The sequence below is a fragment of the Trichechus manatus genome, unplaced genomic scaffold (assembly GCF_000243295.1).
Source record: "Trichechus manatus latirostris isolate Lorelei unplaced genomic scaffold, TriManLat1.0 scaffold00160, whole genome shotgun sequence".
In the NCBI taxonomy this organism is placed as follows: Eukaryota; Metazoa; Chordata; class Mammalia; order Sirenia; family Trichechidae; genus Trichechus; species Trichechus manatus.
The window spans coordinates 739897-760749 of record NW_004444096.1 but is presented as its reverse complement, the minus strand read 5'-3'; the positions used below and the strand labels follow the sequence as shown (position 1 = coordinate 760749).

The window sequence follows — 20853 nt, the reverse complement described above, 5'->3', positions numbered from 1 at the left end:
GTGGATTTTACTTTAAAGTCTGTTTTTTCAGAGATTAATATTGCCACTTCTGCTCTTTTTTGAGTGTTGTTTGCTTAATATATTTTTTTCCATCCTTTGAGTTTTAGTTTGTTTGTGTCTTTAAGGTGTGTCTCTTGTAGGCAGCATATAGATGGATCATGTTTTTTTATCCAATCTGCCACTCTCTGTCTTTGTATTGGTGCGTTTAGTCCATTTACATTCAGCATAATTATTGATAGGTATGAGTTTAGTGGTGTCATTTTGATGTCTTTTTTTTGTGTGTTGTTCACAGTTTCTTTGTTCCACTTAATTTTCTGTGCTGAGTCGTTTTTCTTTATGTATTTTCTTTTCATCTTTTTCATTGTTGTTGATTTTGTGTTTGTTGAGTCTTTATATTTTTCTAGTTTTTTTTAATTTTGACTTGTAGAATTGTTAGTTTCCTTTGGGGTTACCATAATATTTACCCCCATTTTTCTAAGTTTATACCAGTCTTTTATTTCTTTATATTGCCTTGACTTTCTTTCCATATGAAAAATCTATGTCTACATTTTTTAAGTCCTTCTTTTTTGTTTTAATGTTGTCATCTTTTACATATTTACATCTGTTTCCCTATTTTCAGTGTTTTAGCTTTGATTTACTTTTGTGACTTCCCTATCTGGGTTGATATCTGGTTGCTCTGTCCTGTGTTCCAGTCTTGGGTGTTTCCTGATGTTACTGATTTTCTAACCGGAGGACTCCCTTTTGTATTTCTTGTAATTTTGGTTTGGTTTTTGCAAACTCCCTAAACTTCTGTTTATCTGGAAATGCCCTAATTTCGCCATCATATTTGAGAGACAGTTTTGCTGGATATATAGTTCTTGGCTGACAGGTTATTTTACCTTCAAGGCTTTATATATGTCATCCCATTGCCTTCTTGCCTGCATGGTTTCTGGTGAGTAGTTCGAGCTTATTCTTAGTGACTCTCCTTTGTAGATGACTTTTCTTTATCCCTAGCTGCTCTTAAAATTCTCTCTTTATCTTTGGTTTTGGTAAGTTTGAGTATAATATGTCTTGGTGATTTTCTTTTAGGATCTACCTTATGTGGTGTTCAATGAACATCTTGGATAGATGTATCGTCATCTTTCATGATATCAGGGAAGTTTTCTGCAAACAAATTTTCAACAATTCTCTGTGTATTTTCTGTTATCTCCCCACCCCCCGAGCCCTGTTATGGTTCTCCAATCACCTGTAGGTTATTTCTCTTGATAAGAGTCCCACATAATTCTTAGGGTTTCTTCAGTTTTTTCATCCTTTTGTCTGATTTTTCCTCAAATAAGTTGGTGTCAAGTGCTTTATCTTCTATCTCACTAATTTTGCATTCCATTTCCTCAGTTCTGTTCCTATGACTTTCTGTTGAGCTGTCTAATTCTGAAATTTTATTGTTAATCTTCTGGATTTCTGATTTCTGTCTCTGTATGGATTCTTGCAGCCTGTTAAATTTGTCATTATGCTCTTCTCTAATCTTTTTAATTTCCTGTATTGCATGTTCTGCATTTTTCTTAATTTCTTTCCTAATTTCTTGAAGAGTTCTGTATATTAATCTTTTGTATTCTGCCTCTGGTAATTCTAGGAAATTTTCCTCCTCTGGAAAATTTCTGAATTCTTTATTTGGAATCATAGATTGCCTCTTTATGTGATTTGATATTGACTGTTGTCTCTGAGCCATCAATAAGTTATTATATTTGTTTATTTTATGTTTGCTTACTGTGTCCTAGCTTCTTGTTTTGTTTTGACATGCCCAAATAGGCTGCTCGTATGAGCTAGTTGGATTATTGGCACCTTTGAAGCTCTAATGTCCTGTCACCAGGTGGTTAGATCTGTTACTAGGTAGGTGAGCTCAGGAGTCGACCCACTCCTTCTGTCTGGATTCAGCTCAGGTGCCCAGGCAGATAACTACCAAGTGTGTGGTATAAGCTCTCACTTACAGTCCTAGACAGGCATGAGTGAGTGGTGTTGTCACAGGCATCTGACTGCAGCAGGGGGACACACTCTGAGCAAGGCAGGGGCCTGACAGCTGCCCCCGAGTATCCATTAGGAAGGTGTGTCCCTGTTCCCCAGAGCGTGTAGGTGGGTGGGTTTTGCAGCCGGACTATGAGTACCTAATGCTGTTGGCTGTCAGGACTGGGGGGCACCTCTTATTCATGGGCCCCTATCGCAAGTGGCTAGGTGGCATGGGTGGAGTCACTAGTCCTCAGGCCCCTGATGTGGGTAGATGAAGACCCTGCTCAATGGGCAGAGCAGTGTCAAATGTCAAGAACCTTCCACTTCACAGCTGAAACAGTTGAAGTTAGAGTTCCGATATATACCCCGTTGTACTGCGGTAATGAGGGCCTACGCTGTTGAAATGGGCCCACACAAGTCTATGCGTGGGGAAAGGCACTCAAAGTCCATGGATCCCTTATGTCTGTGCCTAGGCAGAGGAGCTGTGCCTACTCTGGGTTCCCGGCTTAGGGGAGCCGTCAGTTTATTTTTTCCCGTTTGTTAATTTGTTCACTCTCCAAGGCAGGGAGAATGGCTCTGGGTACGTGACAGATTCTATTACCGGCCCAGGGGACTCGGCAATTGTTGAAGCCGTTCTGGGACCCAGTGCAGAGCAGGGAGCGTGGAGGTAAATGGGAGAGATGTTTTTCCTTAAGGGGTTGTTTTTGATCCATGCGGTAGGCCATATGCAAGTACTTATCTTTTGCTGATCCAGGACTGCTTCTCAGTGGTTCTGGGTGGTCATGTAGACTCTCTGGTGCTGGGTCTCTCCCAGTGCAGAAAACGTGTCTCGCGAGCACAACAGCTTGTCTGCCTCACTGCTCACCCCCGAGCTGATCAGGCCTGAAGGGCTCAGGCTCTCACCGGGTCAGGTCAGGCAACTCCTTGCTGCATCCAAACCATATCTCCCTCCTGCTGCCACTCAGTCTGGTTCCTCAACTCTGCCTTTGATGTTCAGGGCTCCCAGATTGCCATATATAGTCAATTCACTTGTTTTTTTGGGTCTTTGTCGTAAGAGAGTCTACCGGAAGCGTCTGATTACTCTGCCATCTTGGCCCCACCTCAAAATGTATTCCTTCTGGGCAGATGTAGCCTTGCTAGTATAATACTTAAAAAGTGGCTCACACTTCTTCCAGAGAGACACAGCCCACAGCCCCCACCCAGGGTTCATGAATCGGTGGGCAACTGAGGGCTGCATTTCAGCCTCCTTCAACCTGACATCTTCATGTAGAGCACAAGATCCACAATCGTGAATAGACCCGGGACCACGCAGATCACTGTGTAGTAACGTACAAAGTCAGTAAAATAAGCCCTATCTATGGGCTCAGAAATCCCAGGAATCCAATAATTAACTGACAGCTGAGGGATGTCTCAAACATAGATTTGGAAGATAGAGACCAATACAAACAGAAACAAACAAATCTTTGGAAGGAATATGACAGAGACAAGGAAAAAAAATTAATATCCTCAGACTGATACAAAGGGTACTGCATCCCTGAAACCAGAGAAGAATTCTATTTAAAAAAAAAAGGAACATTCGGAGAACATAAACACAAGTAGAAGGCTTGGGAAATAAATATAGAGAAATCTCTCAGGAAGTAGAACAAAACAATAAAGAGATGAAAATAGGAAAGATGAGAAAATTAGAGAACCAGTTCAATAGCTCTCAATAGCTGCTATCAGAATAATAGCAGCTCCAAAAAGAGATAACAGTGAAAATGGAAAGTAGGAAATACTCAGTGAGATAAATCAAGAAGATTTCCCAATACTCAAGTGCATGACTTGCCAGAATGAAAGCGTCCACCAAGTGCCCTCATACAATGAACAAAAATAGACCTGCCTTGATACAGCCTCATGAAATTTTATAACATTAACTACAAAGAAAAAACAAAAAAAACAAAAAAACGAAAATTCTACAGTCTGAGAGATCACAGTCAAGCATCAAGAATAAGAAATACTTGGGACTTCTCAACAGCAACATTGGAATCAAGAGGAAAATGGAGCAATGCCTTCAAAGCTCTAAAGAATAATTACTTCCGGCTTAGAGTTCTACACTCAGGGAAATTGTTAAGTTTTAGGGTAGAGTTACCCCGGTTGCATGGTTTTCAAGAAGCTACTGGAGGATATGATTATACCAATATCACCTTTAAACCTCAGAATAGCATGTTGGTGAGTCCAGCCCATATCCTAATCCATACTCAGCCTTGTTTTGACCACGTATTGATGTAACCCCTGACGGCACTATTCCTGGGTCAGCTGAGGAAGCTCATTTTACTGCCCACAGAAATATTCTTCCACCTATGCTTAGAACTGAAAGGCCATACCACGACTCAAAACAGAAAACACAGAGCAGTCCGTTTGTTCTACTATATACTGTATTTCTATGGGGCTCTGGCCCATATTACACCATGACTGTTGTGAGTCCTGCCTCTTGGGGCTCACTCGTTTCTCCAGAAGGAACTCTTGGAACTTCTTAAAGAAGTGGAACTTGACAGAGACTCAGAGACCCTCTTCTGCTTACATTTCCTTGAGGCCCTATTGCCGTTCCTTACACAGAGGTGCCCACCACGTGACTACCAGCCCGCTCCTCATGAGAGGGTCAGTTACACCAACCAATACTAGACCCACCTTGTCCCCCTGTTATTCCATGGTCAGGACAGACCTACAGTGACTAAGTGTGTTTTCTACTAGAGTAATGATGGCTAATCCCTAGGGGCAGTCACTTTTCTGAGAGCCCCCTTTGTGAGGCTCTGTAGGTAACAACACACAGGTGATTGTTAGAGTGCCCTTATCACATATCCCTGGCTTCTCTCTGCCCACCTTTGAGAGCAGTCGCAGGCTGGATATAGATATTTTCCTCAGCTTTCTTGTAGAAGTCAGGCAGCGGAAAAGATTAACACTAACAAAAATGTTAAATTATTGGTTTATTTCACTTATCTGTGTTTTCTCTATATTCTTTTGCTGAGATTGAATTCTAACTTCAGAAATCTCCAGCCCAATAAGAAGTAGAATATGTGAATTAAAAAAGCGTTTGAGTTCTGATCAATCTTTCAAACTTGAGATTACAGAATAATTTTTTGCAAGAGGAAGGTAATATTGTTTTATTAAATTACTTTAATAACACAGGAGGCATGGGTGAACTCTTTTTTTTTTTCCTTTAACATAAATACATAAATGACGTAGCATCATTTCTTTGAATAGGAGTCCCTAGGTGGCGCAAATGGTTAAGCACTCAACTACTAACCGAAAGGCTGGTTGTTCGAACCAACCAAATGTCCCCTCAGAAGACAGGCCTGTCAATCCACTTCTGAAAGGTCACAGCTTTGAAAACCCTATGGAGCAGTTCTACTCTGCGTACATAGATTGCCATGAGTCAGAATCGATTCCATGGCAATGGGTTTGATTTTGGTTGTTTTTCCTTTGAATATTTAAAATTATGACCACCTCCTTATTCTTCCAACTTCTTATTTCCATTGCAAAGATATTCCAATCTAATGTATTTATTCCATCTTTTATTAATTTTATTCCATGTCTCTAGAGTCTGATGTTCCTCTGGACTAGAGACTGACTCAGAAGAAAACTAATTTGATTAGAACTGATCCGTCTATTATAATGAACAAAGAAATGTGTTAGTGCTAATGCCTTGACTTTTGTTTTTGTATACTTAACAGGACACCATAGCTTCTTGTTAACATATTAATTCTAAATTAGCTAGACTAAAATTGCTTATTTGGGTCAGTCCAACTAGAACTCCTGCAAAGAAAATGAGCCAACAGGAAATTTTATTATAATCTGTCTTTCCACTCTAAAACAACCAGCCTCTAAATCAATATAACAGTGACGATAGTAATAATAATAGCCACCGTTTACGAGCAAGGATTATGTGATAGGCACATGTGATGGTTAATTTTATGTGTCAGCTGGGCTAGGGTATGGTTCCCTGTAGTTTGGCCAAACCCTAGTGTAGTCGCTGTCATGGAGTAGTTACATGTGGTTAAATCAATCAGTTTGCCTACTTGGATAGAGAAAGTTACTTTCTATAATTTAATGCAAAGGAATTACCTTACATATAATGTAACATAATCACTTTCCAGAAAGTAATCTAATGTAATGTAATCAGTTGAGGCATACCAGTGTAAGGTAGATTGTAAACCTAATCACTTGTGAGTTGTAAAAGACCATAGTAGACAGACACATACTCGCAGGGGAAAACAGATGACGTGTGAGACTGTCGACAAGCAGAGGAACCCCAAGGATCACTGGAAGACACCAGAAACTAGGAGAGAGGCTCACAGTAGGAATTTGACATGGCCAAGACCCTGATTTAGACTTCTAGCTTCCAGAACTGTGAGAGAAATTTCTGTTCTTAAAAGCCACCCACTCGTGGTATTTGTATTATAGCAGCACTAGTAAACGAAGATAGCACCATACAAGCACTAAATGTTCAGTATCTCAGTTAATCACCACAGCAATCCTCTGGGAGTGATACTGTTAGATACCCTTGTTTTGATGATAAGAAAACTGAGGATTAGAGAAAGTGCCTTGCCCTCAGGTCACATACAGTTGGGGGAGGTAGAACAAGGATTCAAAACCAAGACTGTCTGAATCCAAAGCATGAACTCATAGCCCCTGAGCTACATGACCTATGGGGACATACTTTTCTACTCTCAAGAGAATTATCTTTGGCACTTCGATCTATCCAATAGCAAAATGCAATTTCAAACAGCTCTATGGTGCAATAGTTAAGTGCTTAGCTGCTAACTGAAAGGTTGGCGGTTAGAACTCACCTCGTGGCTCCATGTGAGAAAGACCTAGTGATCTGCTCCAGTGAAGATTACAGACTAGATAATCCTATGGGGCAGTTCTCCTCTGTCACACGGGGTCACTGTGAGTTGAAACTCAACTCAACAGCACTTAACGACATCCATGTATATTTTTTTTTCCTATATTTTATTTTTTTGTTGTTGTTGAGAATATACACAGGAAAACATACACCAATTCAACAGTTTCTACATGAACAATTTAGTGATTACATTCTACAAGTTGTACAACCATTCTTACCCTACTTTTCTGAGTTGTTCCTCCCTCATTAACATAAACTCACTGCCCCCTAAGGTTCCTATCTAATCTTTTGAGTTGCTGTTGTCAATTTGATCCTGTATAGATAATTCTTAAAAGAGCATAATGCTTAAAGCAGACCTTTTTGCTAGTTAAGCTAAACTTGTTGGGTTTTAAGATGACATCAGGGGATATTTTTGGTTTAAGGTTTAAAGATTATCTCAGGGCAGTAGTTTCAGGGGCTCATCCACCCTTCATGGCTCCAGAAAGTCTAGAGTCCATGAGAATTTGAAATTATGTTCTGCATTTTCCTCCTTTTGATCAGGATTTTTCTATGGAATCTTTGATGAGAATGTTCAGTAATGATAACTGGGCACCATCCAGTTCTTCTGGTTTCGTGGCAAAGGAGGCAGTTTTTTATGGAGGCAATTAGCCACACGTTCCATTTCCTCCTCCTACTCCTGACTCTCCTTCTTCCTCTCTTGCTTCAGGTGAATCCATGAATATATTTTTATCTGTCCTTATCCTGTCATTTCTTTAGCAATTTTATCCAGGAAACCTCAGTATTCACAAATATTGTTTATATTTGTTAGGAATCAAAACTGAACAGCAACTTGAAGCCCTTTCATACATGTATTAGGCTGGGTTCTCTAGAAAAGCAAAACCAGTAAAGCATATGAATATATATAGAGAGAGATTTATATCAAGGAAATGGCTCATGCGGTTGTAGAGGCTGGAATGTCCCAAGTCTGTGGATCAGGCTGGAGGCTTCTCCTGATTTACATAGCCACAGGGGCTGGCAAACCTAAGATTAGCAGGTCAGAGAGCAGGGCTCTTGCTCACAGGCTGCAAAGATTGATGAATCCCAAGATCTGCAGGCAAGACGGCAGCTAAGCTGCTAGCTCAAGTCCTAAGAACTGGAGGTCAGATGAACAGTAGCCAGCTGCAGGATCCAGAGCGAGCAAAAGCCCATGAGCCTTGCCAGAATGTCCACTTATATTTGATGCAGGTCACACCGCCAAGGAAATTCCCTTTCAACTGACTGGCTGCTCACAACAGATCCTATCATGGAGGTGATCACGTTATATCAAATCTCATCATGGAAGTAATCACAACATCATAAAACAACTGCCAAACCACTGAGAGTCATGGCCCGGAACCATCACAGTATGATAACATGAACTTCTGCTCTCAACATGCTGAGACTTGCTGCTTCCTTTTCCTCTAGTGTAGAACCAGAGTTCCACAATCTCCTGACCAGACAATAACCAAACCATTCTCAATTTTTAGCATTTTAGAATAAGGTAGTCAGGGCCCTCTCTATTGTATATTCCATTTCTACCCCCAATACCACAAACTGACCCTCTAATCTTGTGTGTATGTCTGATTGGCCACAAGAACAGAACCAACCAGCTGCCGTCGAGTCAGTTCTGACTCATGGCGACCACATGCGTGTTAGAGTAGAACTGTGCTCCGTAGGGTTTTCAGTGGCTGATTTTTCAGCAGTAGATCACCAGGCCTTTCTTGCAAGGTACCTCTGGGTGGTTTTAAACCACCAACCTTTTAATTAGTAGCCGAGTACTTAACTGTTTGTACCACCCAAGGACTCCTTTGTGTACAAAAGCCTATGAAAAACAAGATGGAGGAAAACCCAGAGGACAAAACTTATTCCAGTATGAGCTAATACCTTCATAGAAAGGGCAGTGTGTCACATAAAGTGGAACTCACATTCCAGTTTCATGGACATGGACTTCACTGCCTGCACCCCTCAGACCATGTCAACATGGCAAACATGAGTGTCATCAGGAGGTGGACAGAGACCAATAACCCCAAGCCCTGGACTCATGGCTCTGACTGAGCAGAATGAAAGGTTCTGCCCAGCCAGGAAACGTTAAATGCGTTCGGAGGCCCACAGCTCTGGCGAGCTGTCACATGAAATGAATTACAAATGCACAGATTCTGGACGTGAGAGGAACCACTGTGGAGTCTCCACTGCAACAGCCGCAGAACCCCCGCCAGCCTGAAGAGCTGTGAAGAAATTCTGCAGGGCAGACACAATCCCCAATGCGTGTCCTGTCCCTGGGCTGGGCATTAGCACTGTAGCCTCACCGCACCGCCTTGTAAACGGGAAACAAACACGGGTTCACACTTCAGATCACCTCCGGGAACTCAGGATATTTCTGGAAAACCCACCAAGCTCAGCGTGCAAGCAGGTATTTGAGTGCTCATCCGGCTCTAATTAAAACCCATATTTCCAGCCTGCATTCACCCAAACAATGTTGAGTCAGACCACAAGAAAATCTGTTATCACTCAAATGGGGACATAGTTTTCATACAAGTGAAATGTTATATAAAATCATGAACTGTTAAATATAGAAGTAAAAATGGAATGCAGACACCGGATTCCCACGCTACCTTTGTCTTACCTTCTCGCGGATGTGAGCCACGGGTCACAGCTGCGGACTGAGGGTGTCTGCTTTAAGATCAAAGCTTGTTAAACCGGAGGAAGTGTTTGTGTTAGCCTAATCCATAAACCACGCATTTTGCCAGGCACCACATCCTCAACATTGTAAAAGGTTATTTGTTTGAATGATATTTTAAAGTGCTCTGTGCAATTAAGTTTTAAAGCAAGGAGTCTAGCTTTTCTTCAGTTTATATATGAAACTCCCCATAAATTTAAAGTCCTTGGGTGTATTCGGGGCAAGGGCGATTATAAAGAGGAGAGTTTTCTACAGGAACAAACACTTCAAAAAGGTAAACCCAGGGTGTTTTTCCTCTTTATAATATCAAAAATGTTTTTATAGTTGGAAAAAGTCTGAAGATCAAAAAAATCTATTGGTATAATGAGTGGATACCAATTCCATATTTGCTTGTACCCAGTTTGTATCTCCCTTTCCTAAGAAAACTACTTATTTGAAGTAATTATCGCAGAGTAACACAAACCGCCCCCACCTTGTTCTGTGCGTTAGCGATTGGAAAACACGAGCCGTTCCTTGCTTTCTGTCAGCTGCCCATCACCATCAGGATTTTGCACAAAGTTTCTGTTATGTGGTTGTTTATACTGATTTGAAAGCATTCCTCTGAGTGCCCTAGTTTGCTTGTGAAACCCTTAAGAAAAATAAAAACATATATTCCTAAGCCTGACTTCCAAACCAGCACACATTGTATAGTACATATTGTACCGATGGTGGTTTGGGGAATGTAGCACATCCTCATTCCGTTCATAAAACCACAGTGGATGCCTAGCCCCTGAGTGTCTAACAAAGCAGCGAGTATTGTTCACTGACAACAAATAACAGAAAATTCAGGAGAAACAATAAATTCAGATGCCAGCATAACCAGGAGAGGGTCCTGGGGCTGCTTCTCAAACACCAAGCCGTTCATACTCTGAGCACACAGAAAATTCTGCATTTCTAACTCTATACCCTTGATTGAGAATGTTCCTGGCTAAGTAAAATGGGCAGAGAGGCTAAATTAACCAGTAAAGAATAAATCACAGTGCCTGGCACGTAGTAAGCTGGGTAGCTAATGAAATCATTTTGAATTACACAAACATTAGGTCACCTGTGGGCCTGATGCCACTGAGCAAAATTTAAATTTAAGGAAGCAACTATCACGGCTCACTACATGCCCCATTCTGAGCAACTCGTTTTCTCCTTTTATACTTTTGTTTTTGTTTTTTTAACTTCCACCCTTGCCTATGCTTTAACCAGTTGCCATAGAGGCAGCTCCAACTCACAGTGACCCCATGTGCGTCGGAGTAGAACTGTGCTCCATAGGGCCTTCAGTGGCTGGTATTTTCGGAAGTAGGTTGCCAGGCATTTCTTCCCATGTGCCTCTGGGTAGACTCAAACCGCCAACCTTTCAGTTAGCAACCTAGTGTATTGTTTGCACAACCCAGGGACTCTGCCTATACTTTTGACCTTATATAGTGGACTCCTGGACTGCACTGGTCAATTTTTAGGCTAAAACTTCACAAGCCACCATATGAGATATAAAGGGAAGCCTCATGGTGAATTCAAGAAACTTAGGCAAAATAAACTTCCCCCCAAAACAGTAAGCCTCTTGGTGCATTCAGGACGAGACGTTAGTCAGCTAGTAGAAAAATCACAGAGTTGAGTCATACGAAGGGTACATGCGTTGATTAAACATTTTGTGTTAATATAAAAAGGTGAAGACGCAGTGGCTGCTGTCTGAATTAAACAGCTCTCATCTGAACGGTGCCTGGAGTAACCCCCGTGCCGTAGGCCCTCGGTGCAACACCCAGAGATGCCAGCCTCATTCCGAAGGTTGTGACTAGTGCATATGCACCCTCAGGGCCCATCGGTTTATGTCAGATGGCATTACGTAACTGGCATCAGAAGTCTTGGAATCAGTACAGACGGCTCCTGGAAAGCCAGGGTGGGGACCATGGGACAGCAGTCAGGGCTGAGGGAGTGTGGGCAGAACTCAGGTCACTCTGAGCAGGCAGCAGAATCAGGGGTTCCTTTCCAATGCAGCAGGCCAGGGCAGCAACAGCTGGGGCCCAGTGACGCCTGCGTCATCGGTACAAATGGAGCTCACCCAGAAGCAAGGTGGTGCCTGGAGGAAGTGCTGATAGGAGCTAGACTGACCTTAGGGCCAAAATTTCTGCTTCCTCATTCCTCCCAAACTAACTCGGGCTGGCACCAGCTAACAAAAGCTAGAACCAGACTTAGGAACTGGCAAAATAATCTCCTTGAGTGTAAATACCATTTATTGAGCACTTAGTCTGTACTGGCCGTGGCAGTATGTGATTTAAATGCATAACCTGTATGAAGCCAGGCTACCTCATGGTCCGGTCTTGACAGGGGAATGCAGTCAAAGAAATAAAAGTCTGGCAACCCAATTGCAATGGAAATTTTAATCCAAGTTCCACTCTGTCTTGAAAATAGCACAAACATGCACTATTAAACTTCTTTAAAATCTTATCTCTCTCACACTCAGTAGACCCCTTCACGCTACAGTTCCTCTTCAGATAGCCCCCAGCTCCAAGCTCCCACAACTTTCTCTTCAAAATAGGGTGGGAGCTCTTTTCTCTCTCCCTCTCCTTCCTTTCCGTCCACATGTGTTGTTTGCTTCTCTCCCACAAGGAATCCTCTGCCCTTTCCAGTGTAAATTCTCCCCGCCTGTGCCTCTCCAGTTTTCCCTCTCCTGCATCCATATTTGGATCTGTGTAAGGCTCAGGAACGATCTGACAAAATGGGAAGAGGAGAGAGGGGAGGGAAGATCAAAGGATGTAAGGGGAGCCAGAGGCTGTGAACACAGATGTTCAGACGTTTTATCTTTGCAGTAACTCCAAGAGTTTGGTAATCCCATTAAACATAGAAGGTGTAAGGGTTAAGGAGTTCATTGACTTGTGGAAAAGTTGGGATACAATCCAGGGAGGTATTTGTATCACACTCTTGACTGCTATTTAACACGGCCTTTCCTAGAAAGGAGCCAAAAAGGATAAGGCAAGTGTCTGGTTCCCTACCCAACTGGTTGGGTTTAACGGCTAGAACTCTCTTCCACCCCTTCCCAGATTTAAAACACAACCAAAATAACAAAACTGTTGAAGAGACAAGGGACCAGCCAGAAGCAAGGTAGGCTGGCCCTATGAAGAAGACGTTAGCTGGAATCATACCTAGCAACCTGTTTTCCTCCAGTTACCTGAACAACAAATTAGGTGCAGTTAGAAACTAGATTATTTCTATATCCTGGTGCTTGTGGAATTCAAGCCTATAAAATGCCATGAGGCCAAGTGCTTCCTAATCCGGGGCCCAGAAAGCTCTCCAGGTAACTGAAATTACTCACTGTGATGCTTGGCTGGAAAGATAAGATTAATATAGTAGTAAATATTACCTATTAAAATGAATTTAGCCTGTGTGGAGAGTTTTAATGGGATACTTAACAAAACAGTAGAACCAACAAGGAGACTCCTGAGCCTTTATGGATCATCTGTTAGGGAAAGGGGGGGAATAATTCATGTAAAGGAAAATTATTAATAACTTTTAGAAATCCTTAAGGAATTAAATAATTTACCAGAAGATTGGTTGGAATGCTTTATTTTGATGAAGGAACTCATTTAAACATTGGAAAGCAGAATTAGGGGAAAAATAAGCCCATCTGGGAATGTTGTTAGCTGCTGTGGAGTTGGCCCCCGATTCACGGCAACTCCACGAGAAGTGGAACAAAATGCTGCTCGGTTCTACGCCATGCCCACGATCAGCTGCAGATCAGACGGTTGTGATCTGTAGGGTTTTCGTTGGCTGATTTTTGGAGGTGGATCACCAGGCCTTCCTTCCTCGTCTGTCTTAGATCTGGAGGCTCTGCTGAAGCCTATTCAGCGTGATAGCAACACACAGGCCTCCACTGACAGACAGGTGGTGGCTCCCTGTGAGGTACCTTGACTGGGAATTGAACTGGGGTCTCTCTCACGGAGGGCGAGAGTTCTACCACTCGACCACCAGTGCCTCCCTGTCTGGGAACAGAGAAGTATTAACATCAGGCTTCCTCAGGATCAGTGCTGCAACTGCTCGTATTTAATGATTTAGTCCATGAGCTGGAGGAGTTAACCTCCACAGATTTTCGTTTACAGCTCGCACTCAGTATGTGAGAGGGATGGATGAAAGGGTACAGTGATGGAGGTGGGCAGCAAGTAAATCACTAAAAGTTGTGAGAGAATGCAAAAGTGGTGGATGAACTTCTGTGTGAGAAGAAATAGTCTAAAGTCTGTGTAATTATGTCTGCTTTAAAATCTTCCCATTGTAAGGTGAGATAATAAACAAAGAGATTGATAAAAATACTAAACTGTAGATCATGATTTAAAAGTTTCAAACTAGGAAAGGGATTTAAGTGGCAATTGCTGTACAGAGACATCTAAGCCACGTGGCACAGTACCCAAGGAGAACTTCCTGCTCTTCTTCCTTCCCCTTGTTTTCTCCTCCGAGAGAGAGACACAGAGTGTGTGGTAAATGCCTGTAGTGTGTGAGGGGTGGGCAGCGGGGAATCTGGTCTGGGGTATGTTGTGTGTGTGGGTGTGGTCTGGGGTATGCTGTATGAGTGTGTGTGTGTGGTCTGGGGTATGTTGTGTGAGTGTGTGTGTGTGAGATCTGGGGTATGTTGTGTGAGTGTGTGTGTGGCCTGGGGTATGTTGTGTATGTGTGTGTGGTTTGGGATATATTATGTGAGTGTGTGTGAGTATATATGTGTGTGTGTGCCCTGGACTGGGGTATGTTGTGTGAGTGTGTATGTGTGTGTGGTCTGGTCTAAGGTATATTATGTGAGTGTGTATGTGTGTGTGTGGTCTGGGGTATGTTGTGTGTGTATATGTGTGTGGCCTGGGGTATGTCGTGTGTAAGTGTGTATTTGTGTGGTCTGGGGTATGTTGTGTGAGTGTGTGTGTGTGGTCTGGTCTGGTGTATGTTGTGTGTGTGTGTGGTCTGGTCTGGGTACATTGTGTGAGTGTGTATGTGTGGTCTAGTCTGGGGTATGTTGTCTGTGTGTGTATGGTCTGGTCTGGGGTATACTGTTTGAGTGTGTATGTGTGTGTGTGTGGTCTGGGGTATGTTGTGTGTGTGTGAGTGTGTGTGTGTTGTCTGGGGTATGTTGTGTGAGTGTGTGTGTGTAGAGGTAGAGATAGAGGTAGAGAGTGGACAACGTTTGAATTCTTTGTATCTCCTCTCCCTTGCGTAGATCCCCATGTCATCCTGTATGCCTCTGCATAACAATCCCATACTGACCTACAGAATTCTCAGAACATATTTATTGAAACCTTTTGCACCTGTTCCTTTGAATCACAAGTCCTACTGCTGTCTTGGATGATTAAAATATCCACAGGAATCACTTACCCAGCACCGTAAGTTTATGCAGTCTTCATAGCAACACTAAACTATCATTTCATTCGGCTTCACCAAAACATTCCCATGGCCATACTCTGGGCCTTGTCAGTCAGTATTCAAAGCAACTCTACGAAACAAACTCTATCTATTCTATTCTCAGAGTATAATATCTTATTTTTCAACTTCTTCTTATACTTCAATTCCAAAAAACACTGTTTTCCTATTTCATTGTGATCTTTATTAATCACTTAATCTCTTCGTTTTCCTCATAGGGACCCAGAGTAGAACTGCCCCAGAGGGTTTCTAAGTGAGCGGTTGGTGGATTTGAACTGCCAACCTTTTGGTTAGCAGCCAAGCTCTTAACCACTGTTCCACCACGTCTCCAGATGATTGGTAGCCTCTTGTTCTTACTTCCCTTCCAGCCCAGCATGGATCATACGGTGGTTGGATCATACTATTTCCTCTGTCCTATACCTAATTTATTGAAAGATGCTGGAGAAGACACTCAGCCATGCATGAGCTCCCCTGAACTTCCCTGTTGCCTCTTCTCTTGAATCTCAGAAGACTACCCTGTCTCATTCCTTTTTGTTTCTCTAGCTAGACTCTTGCCTATCACTAGTGAACTTCACATTTTAGGTAATTACTCTGGATGCAGTATAAATAATGGATTGGTAGGGTCAAGAGGAGGGGATGCAAGGTGGCCAGTTGTACAAGGGTGGGAACAGTAGATATGGAGAGAAATGAATGGCTCTGAAAGACGTGTAGGCAGTAGATGGCTATCACAAGGATATGATTATTAGTTGGATGGGGCATAAGGGAGATTAGGATGGGTATGAGTGTGAGGCAGGGAGACTTCTGTCCTGAGCAATAAGTGGTGATGGCTGTTGTTGATATGGCAGAACACTGGGAGGGTTTAGAGAGACCTCCAAGTGGAGATGTCTAGGAAGTATTGGACATCAAGCATGCAGTTCAAAAGAATATTCTGAGGTGGAGATATAACTTTAGAAGACAGTTCCATATGGATGATATTTGAAGCCAGGTAGTGAAAGAAATCATCTAGGAAGACAGAACAGAATGAAAATAGAAGAGGAATTTGTGGAGAAACTCTAACACTTTACGGTCTGGAGAAGAAGAAAACACTGTCAGAAAGGACTGAGAGAGAAGATGAAAAACAGGAGGGGAAGCGGAAGGGTGTGGTGCAAGGAGCCAGTAACGGCGATGATTTCAAGAAGGGAAAGTGGTTAATACATCAATGCTGCTGAGGGTCAGATAAGATGGGGACTCAAAAGTGCCCCTTTTTCTTAGCAAGGAGTCCCTGGGTGGTGCAAACGGTTAAGCACTCGACTACTAGCTGAAAGGTAGGCAGTTGGAACCCACCCAGAGGCAACTCGGAAGACAGGCCTTGCCATCTGCTTCCAAAAGGTCACAGCCCTGAAAACCCTGCGGAACAGTTCTACTCTGCGCACATGGGGTCGCCACGAGTGACAATTAACTGCATAGCAACTAACAACAGCGAAGTTCTTAGCAATGTGGAAGTTACTAAAGGTGGTTTCAATGGACAGACGAAGGCGGAAGCCAGCCTGGAGTGAATTGAATGGAATTTAAGACCGGAAACAGTGAGTCCAGACAATTCTTTCAAGAAATCTGGCTATAAAGAGAAGAAAGATGGTCAAAGCAGTGTTTTTTAAAAAATGTGACAGACTTGAATTTAAATGCTGATAGGAAGGAATCAGTAGAAAGGGAGATGTTAAAGATGAAGTAACAAGAGATGGGGTACATGGCGCTCAAATATTCTAAGGAGAAGGAGACTGGACGGAGAATTAAGTAGAATAGTTGGCCTTGGATAGCAGGAGAGAGGACTCCTTTATAACTGGAAGAGAGGAGGAGAAGATGGCTAAGATGGAGGTACCTTTGTAGATTGGTTAGATTAGTTCTTGTCTAATGGTTTTTATCACATGTATGAAGGAGCCATTTGGTCATCTGCTGAGAATGAGGGTTGGAAGAATTGAAGACTGAGGAAGAATGAAGAAGATTTGAAATAGGCATTGAAAAGAGTGGGAAATTGACCTCGTTAGAGAGATATTTGGATTGCTTGAGAGTGATGAGAATCCAGTTGGGGTTGGGTTTACAGTGGATTTATTTGCCTGATTGTATGATTTCTCCAATAGAGCTGTTATTGGTGAAGGCACGGGGAAGACAGAGAGTTGGATTTATCTCCAGATAGGGTTTTCTGGGTGGATGTCATAAGGGGGTTTAAGAAATTGGTAACAGAATGATTGAAAAGATGCACTGTGGAATCTAAGCTGGTTATGGAGAAAGCACAGAGATGGATAAAGAAAAACTGTACGGGCCAATGGACTAGAGGTCAAGATGAAGTCAAAAATCAAATGAGTGAGAGTTGTTGAATTGCCAAATCACAGGAAAAGAAATTATGATCACACAGTTCGCAGGTTGGACTGTGGAGAATGATGAAAAGTAAGGACCAGGTGTGATGGTGGAAGTAGGGAGGGGTGCTCGAGTGTGGTGTAGAAGAAAATCACTGACAGAGAGGACATCAAGGAACTGAGAAGCCAGACATCCTCCAATACCCCAGCTTGATCAAGATTTTCTCATAAATCGAGAAACCAAACCTGTTGCCACTGAGTCAACTCTGACTCATAGCAACCCTATAGAACAGAGTAGAACTGCCCCATAGGGTTTCCAAGGAGCGGCTGGTGGATTCAAACTGCTGACCTTCTGGTTAGCAGTCAAACACTTAGCCACTGTGCCACCAGGGCTCCATTTTCTCATATACTACCTTCTAAATCTTTTATATGTTTCCTTTCTTATTTAAGCCATGAAATTTATATTTGTGTGTGGTGTGAGATTACTACTTTCATTTTCTTCTATTTGGATAATGACTTTTCCTTGGACCATTTACTAGATAGTTCTCTCTATCTTTAGTGGTCTGCAATACCAGCTCTATCATAAATTAAGTTTGTATTTAAGCATGGCTCTGTTTGTGGTGCCTCTGTTCGATGCCGTTGGTCTATTTGTCTATCCCTATACCAGTACACAAATGTTTTAATTCCTGCAGCTTTACTGCTACTACTACTAACAGCTTTTAGTGATTTATACTCATTTACTAATTCCTTAGCTCTCCACCAATGGAAATTTTCCTGATTGCCCCTGTGGTGGGTGAGAGAGTCTATTTCTAGTTAACTCTTATTTAGGGAGCACTGGTGGTGATGTGGTTAAGCGCTCAGCTGCTAACCAGAAGGTCAGTGGTTCCAACCCAGCGCCACTCTTTGGGAGAGAGATATGGCAGTCTGTTCTTGAAAAGATTACAGAATTGGAAACCCTACGGGGCAGTTCTAGTCTGTTCTATAGGGTTGCTGTGAGTCAGAATGGACTCGATGGCAACGGGCTTTGGTGACTCTTGATGGTGTAGCTCTTTTCACTCTCCTTTATTCAGAGGCCCCCTAATAGATTCCCCACCTTGCACATAAGCTTTTCCCCCATCCCCTGCACTATGAAAGGCCGTAAAAACCAAAGCGGAAGTTCACCAGAAGTTCACAAATGCCACTTGAGCTAGCTTTGGTGCTCTGCTTCTCCCTCTGGCTCCTTCTCTGAGCTTATGGCCTCTAAGGGATCCCTAATCTCTTTCCACTCATCAGTGTGTTTAAAAAGATGTTTTTGTATTTCACCCAACATCATACTTGTAGTTATGTCACTTTGCGTATCTAGTCTGCTGTCTGTTGGAAATAGAATTGCCCTGACCTTCATTCTCCATGTCCAACCTATCACCAAGTCCTGTGGGTAACACCCTAAACATCCGTTTAATCTATTCCTTCCTCCCTATTCAATAAGCCTATTAACATCCAGTCAATTCCGACTAATGGCGACCCTATAGGACACAGAAGAACTGCCCCCATAGGGTGTCCAAGGCTGTGATCTTTATGGGAGCAGACTGCCACGTCTTTCTCCTGTGGAGCAATTGGTGGGTTCGAACCGCTGACCTTTGAGTTAGCAGCCGAGTGCTTAACCACTGCATCACCGGAGTTCCTCCCTATTCAATAGTACCTGCTTTATTTAGTCCTTAATAAATATTACATATTGTAATACTCTTCAGCTCATCTCTTTACAGTCCATATTCTGTAAGTTAGTATACAAGTTATCTTTCTAAAATACAAATATGATCATGTCACGCTCCTGATTAAAGTGCTCAAATAACTTCTTTCTGTTACCTACAGGATAAAAGCCATGCTCCTGAGTATGGCATATTTAAGATGTTTCACCTATTTCTCATTACAGTATTTCTTTGGCATATCAAGTCGTGCTCATTTTCTGACACTATCCACCTTTGTTCTCGAATGCTCACTGGCAAGGAATTAGACTGTTCAAATAAACTTTTCCCATCTTTTTATCAGAACTATTAATTAAAATAAAAATTGATAGATTTTTTAAGTTCTAATTCACTTATCTGGCATTTGTTTGACATCTAAGTACTAGATACTATGTGCATTATAAGTTTCTCCCAGCATTTATAATCGAGAGGAGGAGAGAAAGTATTAAAACAAGTATCTGGTAGGAAGGGAGAAATGTAAGTGTAGCAACAGACATTTGAGTAAAGTGGTATGAGAGCTCTGAGGGGAGAGAAATGGCATTTTGTTTGATGGAAACCTGTGGAGGATTTGTGGAAGACTTGGCTGAGTCTTGAAAGATGGATAAAATTTAGAAAGTCAGAGAGGGGGTTGAGAGGGCATTTTAGGAAGAGGGATGGCATCAGTAAAGGCAGAAGTGGGAAAGGGTGGCCTTGGAGTGTACGAAGGAGCAGACTATGATGAATCAGAATGGAAAGGCCAGTTGAGACCAGAGTGAAAAACTTCTTGAAGGGTGAGTTAGTAGTGGGCTCTGGTTAGTCTGAACTGGGAGTCAAGGACAGTCTTTACTAAAGGACTGACGGAATTAGGTTGTGACATGATCAGATGGACTGGAGTGCAGAGAGACGAAATCTAAGAAGATGTGTTGAGAGTCTGCTGTTATTGTGGTGTGCTGTCGAGTCAATTCCGGCTCACAGCGATCCTATGGGACAGAGCAGAACTGTGCCATGGGGTTTCCAAGGCTGTGATCTTTACAGAAGCAGACTGCCACATCTTTCTCCTGTGGAGTGGCCAACCTTTCGGTTAGCAGCCCAGTGCTTAACCATTGTGCCACCAGGGCTCCTATGCTAAGCGTGTAGGCATGGTATAAGGTGGGAAAGCCGGAAAGGATGCAAGAGACATTTCAGAGGCAAAATCCATAGTCGTCAGATGACCAAAGAAAGGAGAGAGAAATGATCGTTCTAACTCAGTTCCAGAAAATAAAAAGATAAGAATCTTCTGAAAAATCCCTGCGCACGATTAAGCACCATTTATGTTTGTATTAGCCTAAATGGAATTTCGTATACATTTTTGTGACTTTAAAAAAAATTCTTAGTGTTTAAAATAATTTTCATAGCTTAACTTTGTCTTTCGGTTAATTGTTTGATTCTTGCCCCCCCCCCCCACATTTGTTACAGCTTCTGCTGGACATGGTTGGGTCTCCCGATCAGAGTCTCCAGGAGGCTGCAGCTGGGTGTATATCCAACATCCGCAGGCTGGCTCTTGCTACAGAAAAGGCAAGGTACGCTTGAAACTGAAACAGACGTTACAAGCTACCAAATTTTAACGTGACGCAGAACTTGTCCTTCCCCTGGGCAGGAAGCCTGAATTGGGAAACATGTATTAGCAAATCCTTTAAATACAGACAAATGTCTACGTGAAAACACGTGAATTACAAGTGCGAAGGATGCTTTTCATCCAGAAATTGCATGGATGCTTTTGGGCCGATTTAATTTTGGGGGTATATGCCATGCCATGAAATGTAAGCCAATAAATTTGTGATAATTTTTCAGGAATTAGAAGACGCACACATA

General features: G+C 42.4%; 1 protein-coding gene across 1 annotated transcript in view; it reads left to right on the top strand.

Moving 5' to 3' along the window:
• ODAD2 (outer dynein arm docking complex subunit 2) overlaps positions 1-20571 on the top strand; it is a 232686-nt gene extending 212115 nt beyond the window's left edge. The window contains exon 19 of the mRNA XM_004386246.1: positions 20458-20571. Coding sequence (XP_004386303.1) covers positions 20458-20571 — 114 coding nt within the window. The remainder of the gene's footprint in view (positions 1-20457) is intronic.
• Positions 20572-20853: the final 282 nt, after the last annotated feature.